This window comes from Arachis duranensis, chromosome 10, assembly GCF_000817695.3.
Source record: "Arachis duranensis cultivar V14167 chromosome 10, aradu.V14167.gnm2.J7QH, whole genome shotgun sequence".
Lineage (NCBI taxonomy): Eukaryota > Viridiplantae > Streptophyta > Magnoliopsida > Fabales > Fabaceae > Arachis > Arachis duranensis.
The window spans coordinates 859,272-868,397 of NC_029781.3; the positions used below are offsets into that span (position 1 = coordinate 859,272).

At 29.7% G+C, this 9,126-nt stretch overlaps 1 protein-coding gene across 1 annotated transcript; it reads left to right on the forward strand.

The window, feature by feature from the left end:
* Positions 1–828: 828 nt before the first annotated feature.
* LOC107468179 (floral homeotic protein AGAMOUS) lies at positions 829–8,329 on the forward strand. The gene is made up of 9 exons (XM_052255309.1): positions 829–1,095; positions 1,532–1,795; positions 6,727–6,808; positions 6,896–6,957; positions 7,113–7,212; positions 7,301–7,342; positions 7,545–7,586; positions 7,663–7,874; positions 7,971–8,329. Exons 2-8 carry the CDS (start codon positions 1,557–1,559, stop codon positions 7,870–7,872), a joined length of 777 nt encoding a protein of 258 aa, XP_052111269.1. The 5' UTR covers positions 829–1,095; positions 1,532–1,556; the 3' UTR covers positions 7,873–7,874; positions 7,971–8,329.
* The last annotated feature ends 797 nt before the right edge of the window (positions 8,330–9,126 follow it).

The following is a 9,126-nucleotide window of genomic DNA, read 5'->3' on the forward strand; positions in this document are numbered from 1 at the left end:
AATTTATTGTCCTTTTCATTCCATTAATATGGTTTTCTGAGCATTCTCTCTCTCCTATGGCTAAACAAACACTCATGTCCTTCTTTGAAGAGTATTTAGAATCTTAATTTAAATTTTAAATTTTTTTAATATTATAATTTTAAATTAATTAATCGATTTTACAAAATTTATACTAGATATAGCAATTTTATTATTTAAAAAATTTTGTTAGGTAGACAATGACTTTTGTAAATAAGGTAAACAATGAGTTCTATAATTGACCTAATAAAATAAAAAAACACTCTATCCCAAATTACCTCATAAACTCTAACATTAGGATAACCATCCGTACATCCAGTGAATTGAATATGCAGTCATTATTAACTGTGCATGAGTAAATCGAATCAAAAGAAATAATCATCCAATTAAGAATCAACATAATCAACCATCCGCATACCTATTAAATTTCACATTGTTTAATATTTTCATTGTTTACTTATACTTTTTCTTATTTAAAATCTCAATTTAAATCTTAAATTTTTTTATATCACAATTTTAAATTAGTTAATCAATTTTACAAAATTTATATTAGCTACAGAAATTTTATTATTTAAATTTTGCTACAATTTTATATTTTATATATCTAATTTATTTTTTATTTCAAATAAAAAATCAATTTTGTTCTATATTGTGCTTTGTTGTCACTTATATTTTTATTTTTTTTAAATACCAAAAAAAAAAGTTGCTAATGAGGCATAACTTAAATAATCTTCTAGATATATCCTTTTTTTTTTCTTTGAATCTGATTTCATCTGAAACACATGGCACTAGAGAGGGGGAAAAATAAAATAAAATAAAATATATTAGAGATGGCATATATATGAGTATGTTTATGATATAGAGTTTTTAATGCATAATCATAAACCATGATGGATGAAAGGTGGTTTTATCACTTTATAAATACCCATCTCTTCATCCATGTCGCTTTGTTTCTGAAATTATATATATAAAGCTATCTCCTTCCTCTTCTTCTTCTAAGAACAAACAAGCCAAGAAAGATCAAAGCCAAAAGAAAATCAAGGGCAAGAGCTCAGAACCTCTGTTGTGTCTTAATTTGTATATTCTCCCCCTTATTATTATTATTTTTATTTATTTTTCTAATCACCCAGGTTAGTTAGCAAAATACTGAAACATCATTTGAAATTCCCATTTTTAATGCTTCAACTCTTTTGGACTTAATTAAACTTTTTTCTTCTTTTTCCTTTTGCTTTCACTTCAAGCCCTCAGATTTGGCAAAACAAGCTTTGACATAGAGTGCATACTATGCTATAATATTAGAAGCAAATGAAACTATTTTAGAAGCTAACAATATAAATGTTGTGAACTAAGTTGAAAAAGTATGCTGTAATGAGATAAGATAGATTCCCCAAAAGTTTCAGTATTTCATTGTCTTTTTCTTTTCAGATTTTTCCCTAACACAAACACCATCTGGAAGCTGATCAAGACCAGAATTTTTCTTCATATTGTTGAGAAGATTTTTGTGATTTTTCAGGGTAGGTATAGGTGAAATAAAGAAGATGGCTTTTCCAGGAGCAAATGAATCCATGTCAGGAGCAAGTTCACCACAGAGAAAGATGGGAAGGGGTAAGATTGAGATCAAGAGGATTGAGAACACTACAAATCGCCAAGTAACCTTTTGCAAGCGCAGAAATGGTCTTCTCAAGAAAGCTTATGAGTTATCTGTGCTTTGTGATGCTGAGGTTGCTCTTATAGTTTTCTCCAGCCGTGGTCGTCTTTATGAATATGCTAATAACAGGTAGAGATTATTTTTTTTTGTGACATTTTTTCTTCCAAAGTTTCTTTTTTGTTTTGTTCAGCTAAAAATTATGATTCTGGGGTTCTTAGATTTTTGCTCCTGCAAATAGATCTTGTGAAGGATTTGATTTTGGAGAACAAGAAAAATCACAATGATTTTTTTTTTGTGATTCAGTTCTAGAGATATAAGAGGTTTTCTTTTTCCTCTTTGTATCTCTGTTGTTCTGCAAACAAGAAGTTCCACTTGTCTTTCTTTACTTCTGATTTTGACTTTTTCCTTTCTATATGAGCCTTTTTTTTTAATTTATGTTTATATATTTTGTTTCTGCTTATGATAATTTTTCTTAGCTCTTGGTTTGTTAGATACATAGATCTGGTGCAATAGATAGAAATAGAAGCCAATTGGGGTTGTTGTAAGGATTTTCAGGCCTGTGAGATCAGCCACTTCCAACACCCCCCTAACTCCCTCTTCCATTCTTGTTCATTTTTTTCTGTTTCCTTTTTTCCTCTTTCTTTCTTTCCCCTTCCATTATTATTATTCTACTCTACTCTCTCTTTAATTTTTCTCTCTCTCTCTTTCTTTCTTTCTTTCTTTCTCTTACACATATCTATAAGGCTATGGAGCTATGAAGAAGGCCTAAGAAGGAAAACAAAACAAAAACAAAAACAAAAAAGAAGAAAAGGAAAAGGTGTCATGCTTCAATAAGCCCAAACCCTTCTTTCTCTTTGACACTTCCTTAATAACACGTCAGTTAGATATCAAGAAAAAGTATAGTACAGTTCTCAAATTTTATTTTTTTGTCAATATGTCAAATTGAAATAAATAAACAACAATTTAAAAATTAATTTTGTTTTAGGAAAATAAGAAAGGAAAGGAAAGGAAAGTAAAGGATCTTTAGGGTTTGTAAAAGCCCAAAGCTAGGTTTTATGTTAGACTGTGCAGAAATCTTCTCTTTTGAAGCCCACTTCTGCTGAATCAGCTCAGAAACGTTAAAACCCAGATAAAGATTTTCCAATCCAAATACTTGAGCTGAGTTTTCCCCAAATCTTACTTGCACCCACGTGCCAGATCTCATGTTAGGTCAAATATAACCCTAGTGTAAAGATTAGGGTTTTATTAGCAATTGAGTGATTTGGGTAATCATGCTTAAGAAATCGAAGTAAAAAAATGAACTTTTTCTGTTGTTTTGAGGCAATGGGGAAGTTGGGAACTAGACAATAGTCAAAAGGGTGTGAAAGTTGAAAGTTTTTTGGGGTCGATTTTGGGAGCTGTTTTGGGAAATTGGGGCGGGGTGGGTAGTGATCCTGGTTAGGGTTCAAAGGACTAGTCCATAGGATTTGTCTCGGTTGAAAGAATCTTTGGTCACGTCACACACATGATTTTTCAGTTCTTGACTTCTGACAAAAGAGTTTTATGTCATGATTCCCATACTTGGTTGATTTTCACTCTTCCATCTGAACCCTAAAATTTTATCTGCTATAGTGCAAACAGGCCCAAATTTCTTTTCTTTCCCCTTTGTTTATTTCCCAGTAAAAATTCTTTTATATTAGCTTGAGAAGAGAAAAAAGACAGCGAAGAGATTGATAAGCCAATAAGAGTAGCTTATCATAATTTCACACACTGTTGGGTATCCCAGACTGGGTTTTGCATTTTCTCAAGATCTTTGCATTGATATATTGGTGAAAGTTATGGACTCATCCATCAGAAGTGAATACTGAATCCAATAAAATAAGATAAAGAAAAGAAAGTTAAAGGCTTTCCTAGGGAAGAGATTGAAATGAGTGAGTAGTGAGTGTGATAATTTTTGTAGCAGAGACAACGTACGACAATTGAAGTAGCCAATGAGGGAAGAGTTCTGAGTAATTACTAATTTGGCTTCTTCCATGCAAAATGGACGGCTGAGATCTTCTCACTCAATAAAATAATGTTATTGAATGGGGGTTGGTAACCTCCTAGTTATTGCTACTTAGGATTTTGGAAGAGTGGTGTGAGTCTTATGTTGTTGGGTTCACCGAGGTGGATATATGGATGGGGTTGAGGGTATTAACCGTTGAGCAAATGGTTTTGCCTCCAAGTGGCAGAGGAATTAGCCCTAGAAATGGTTGAACCAATCATAAAGTGGCAACCTGTGCCAGCGTGGCTCGAGGAAATTAAGGTATCTGAAGAACATGGTCAAACAAATTCTTACTATTTTATTTTAATAATAATTTATTTTGCATCACATCTAATCGGATGACTGACTAATGAGATCATTTGATGTTGCTTTTTAAAGAGTTGCGTTTAAGGTTCAGTTTACTGAGGCAGCTGCATGATTTGACCACAAATTAAATGTTCAATTTCATCTTTCAATTTCATAACTATGATTCAATTCAACCCCAACTGCATGCACTTTACTATCTTCTATTAACCCATCTATGTCCTAAATAACAAGGTTACATATATGTTGGATTTGCCATTTTTTTTCCTTTAGTTTTTCCCCCTCAAAGTAGTTCCTTTTTTCCTATATATTCAAAAATTAATATTTTTAGATACATTTTTGTTTTAAATGCATTATTATTTTTAATAAAATTAAAAAATAAAAGAGACAATTAATTTATTTATGTATATATAATGTCTAACCTAGTGATTGATTTTTTGTAGGTACTTAACATTTTTATGATTTTTTATATTAGTTCTAATAGAATTTTATTAATATTAAATAAAAAGTTAATATGTTTGATATCGATGAGAAAAAAATGTTTACTATATTCTTATTTTATACTTAAAAAGGTATTTGAAATTAAAATTTGACAAAGAAATTTAGAAATTCTTCTATTTTTTACTTTTTTTAATTGCCATATTTTAAATGAGAGATTGTGGAAGATGCTAGCTTCATTCATAATTAACAATTAAAGATAAAAATGACACCCCCTCCAAAATAAATAAATATGAGCTAGGAAAACTTAATTACCATATTTTAAACTGTTTTAAATGCATTATTTTAATTACCATATTTTAATAACACACTTTTCAAATAAACTAAATGAGCTAGGGAAACTTCAATCTCAAGATTTTCAACATAATTAACATGTAACATAGACTCATTCTCAAAGTATATGTAATTACTCCTCAGTAATATGAAATAGACTCAATTCAGGGTCTCAACTACAAGGAGTTGATGTGATTTTTGAGTTGTATACATAATGCTATAGCAAAGTTTTTAAGTATATCAGTATTCTGTTGTTTAAGTGATTTATAACTGTTAATCTTAATTATATATAATATATATATTTTTTATAATTAAAATTAACAGTTACTAAAATATTAGTATATCGATACATTTTAAAAAAAATTAATATTATATTTTTATGGAATTGACTCTGAATGCTTCCTTGCATTGTTTTCAGGCTCATATTTCAATGTTTGTTAATTATACTTAGCTTCACAAGTTTAAGGAAAATGAAAAAGTTTTTTTTTTTCTGGTTTAGTATTCATTTCTGGGCAATATGCTCTTCTTTGCGTATGAAATGTTGCAACATTCTAGAGGTGACATGCATGCTGACCTCACCATGGCATTAAATCTGATTTGAAACCTCCAATTTGGTTTATTATATACTCCTCCTAGAGTTTTGAACCACTCCTTCTCCCCTTTTTCTAATTAGATCCTTACTTGGTTGTTAGACTAAAAGCAATAGCTTGAATAACCATATAAAAAATAATTTGAAAATTTTAATGGAGAGATAAGAAGACGAGAGTTTTGCAATGTATAATTCATCTTATCCAATTTCCATATGCCCTAACCTATATAATTCACCAATTGTTTCAGCTTTGAACTCAGTTATGATAGATATGAATTGAAGAAAATTTAGTTCTTTAGCTCTATGTTTGTGCACTATTTGATTTTTATTTTTTTTTTTGATAAACTTCAGTTGATTTGATTAATGATCACTCGGAACCCACATATATTAAGCATATACCATTCCCATATATGCCTTATTAGTTGTGCTGATTACTCAAAATAAAAGCTGATTGATTTGCCATTTCTGACGATTATGATTTGATTTGTGAGGCTTATACAGCTGAAAGTCACTAATAATTAAGAGGGTAAAGTATACTTTTTATTTTTAATATTTATAATTGTTTTTAAAAAATATTTTTAATATTTAATTAGATTTAATTTAATTTAAATTTTTTATTTATTTAATTTTATTCTTAATCTTTTTTATATATGTAAAATTTATTTTTAGATATTTTTTAATTTTATTTCTAATATTTTAGATGGAATAAATATTTAGAGATAATTTTGATATAAATAAAAAATATTAAAAACTAACTTGAATCAAATCAAATATTAAAAGTATTTTTAGAAAAATCATAAACATTGGAAACAAAAACCATTTTTTATTCTAATTAATATTTTTAAAATGTTATTAGAAAAATATAGCTTGAGGTCCAATCTATCCCAATATTTTCATTCTTCCAAAACCCTATATTTAAGTACTATATATGTCATTGAAATTAGGCTTTCATTTTTGTCCACTATGAAATGGTGATGATTTTGGGACTCACATAAAGCTTGTATCAGAACAAACTTATCATGGTATATATTTCAAGAAATGCTATGATCTCAACAGTTAAGCAATTGAAGAATTTATATTAACATACATATATAATGAAATGCATGTTCTTGTGCTTTAGTTAGTGTTTTGGCTTTTCAGTTACAAGTGTTTACAATAACACTCTCAAAAGAAAAATAGTAAATACATACCTAGTTGTAGAATTTCTTATATAATTTGAGTAATTAATTCTCATATATTTGATTTGATTAGTAGGATGCAGATAATGTACAACTCATACCTTTCTGATTAGTTGATAATTATTTATTAGATTTTAGAATGCTGATATTCAATAATGTACATCAATTAATCAAATAATATTATTATAAATTGCAGTGTCAAAGCAACTATTGATAGGTATAAGAAAGCATGTTCAGATTCATCTGGTGCTGGATCTGCTTCCGAGATTAATGCTCAGGTATATGTATAGAACATATTATTTTATATATATTCAATGATAACCATAATTATTATTATATTAATTAAATTACATTATATTTTGCAGTATTACCAGCAAGAAGCAGAAAAACTGCGTGCCCAAATTAGTAACCTGCAGAATAACAACAGGTAATTAATTAAGTTGAACTGTTTTGTGGTACAAGAAAGTTTGAAGGGATTAAAATTTCAAGGCATTTAGTTGTTTGGAATCTGCATTGTTCAATTTGAGCTTCCATATCTATATATATATTATGAAAAGAAAATTGAATTGAATTGAATTGTAGGCAAATTCTAGGTGAGTCATTGAGCAGTATGAATGTGAGGGACCTCAAAAACCTGGAGAATAAATTAGAGAAAGGAATCAGCAAGATTCGTTCCAAAAAGGTATTATAATGTTTTTAATAAATTGAATATGGTCTTAATTTTTTCATTGTTAATTATGTTGCTAATAACCTTTATTTACATACAACAGAACGAGCTGCTGTTTGCTGAAATTGAATACATGCAAAAGAGGGTAAATTTCTCCTTTTGTTCTTCAGTTGAAAGTGACTTTTGACTAAACATTTTCTTTTTAGAAACTAGAAATGATTAAATTGAAGAGGATGTGACTATCATAAGTCTATATATACTAGAGGGTTAGTTTTGGAATTATATTTATCCACATAATTAAAGATGACATTCACTTGAATCCTCTAACTTAATGTTAACTGGTGCAGGAGATAGACTTGCACAACAACAACCAGCTTCTTCGAGCTAAGGTTTCTTTTTCTATCTCTATATATCATGTGTCTTTGATTAATTTCATCTAATTATATATGGTGTTGATGTTGGTAGATAGCAGAAAGTGAGAGGAACAACATGAGTGTGTTGCCAACTACTGGACCCACAAACTATGAATCAATGCATCAATCTCATGAACAACATCAGCATCAGCATCAGCATCAGCAGCAGCAATTTGATTCTCGTGGCTACTTTCAAGTCACTGGCTTACAACCCAATAGTCAGTATGCACGCCAAGACCAAATGTCCCTTCAATTAGTCTAAGAGTAAGTACTAGTAACATTCATTCATTCATTAATTATATGGAATCAACTAATTAATAACTAATCTAACTAACTATATATTCTTCTTTGTTTCTGCAGTTGATGTCATTGTGATTGTGATTGTCACCCTAGCTACCTAATTATTACCAACTGGCTAGTACGTAATATAAGCAGCAAAATATATGAGGATGCATTGCATGGGATTTAACCATTAATTAATATATATATATATATATGTAGTTGCCATCTTAGGCTTTCATCACTCATAAGACTACCCTGTATCTATATATTCTCAACTGCTCCATCTCTATTATGTTTATATTAATTAGTATGTGTACTAAGATTATCAACAAGACACTACTTTAATTTCTTGACATATATATGCATATTTATTTGCCAAATAAATAGGATTAGATCTAAGAGATGAGTTTAATTTATATGTATATTACAAGTTGAATTACTGAGGGAGGTTATTTATTTCAGCCGCAGATAAGAGAGAGAACAGAAGAAAAATAAGTTTTAGTAGCGATGACTTGGTTGACAATCATTCTCTAAGAATCCTAAAGTAATTAACTAAACTTGAACAATCAATTATGTAGCTTCATATATACTAGAACAGAAAGATAGTCATTGATTGGTTGCAACGTAACAAATGAATATTAATTATTATGATCTTATTATTATTAGAGAAAGTTTTAGGACCTAGCACTTTCATTAAAATATATAATTTAATTTTTTTAAATTTTATCAACATATAATACAGTATACAGGACTAAATATATAACTAAGGATAATATATCAAAGTGTTTATATTTAAACTAAATTTGTCAATTTCTTTTTATTTTTCAATCATTATAAATTTATAATTATAGAATTATTTAAAATTTAACTGTTCGGTTGCTCGGATCCAAAATGAATCTAGTCTAATAGATGTTGAGGATTGGTGGGTTATTGGATGCTTGGCCTGGACGGGTTCCAAGGTGAGACGGACAAGGTTCTTTGAAGCTGGCGAAGCGTGATGGAGGGGGGAGGGGGGAGGAGGAGCCACCTACAAGAACTCCAACGCTCAAGTTAATGTCCATATAAGAAGCGGTTATTAGGGTTAAAGTCGATGACGTATCTCGGGGAGATAGCGCCCTCCCCTTATATAGTCTCTGTACTAGAGTAAGACCCACAGAAACAGACCCTCTTTCTTGAAAACTTCCTTCCAGCTGTCCAGGTGCTGTAATCAGGCAAGAAATGAGGGGATTCGCGG

Coding starts and splice junctions, on each gene's coding strand:
- LOC107468179 (XM_052255309.1), top strand. CDS start 1,557: ATGGCTTTTCCAGGAGCAAATGAATCCATGTCAGGAGCAAGTTCACCA. Junction 1,796..6,726: donor TATGAATATGCTAATAACAG/GTAGAGATTATT, acceptor TATAAATTGCAG/TGTCAAAGCAACTATTGATA. Junction 7,343..7,544: donor TTGAATACATGCAAAAGAGG/GTAAATTTCTCC, acceptor TAACTGGTGCAG/GAGATAGACTTGCACAACAA.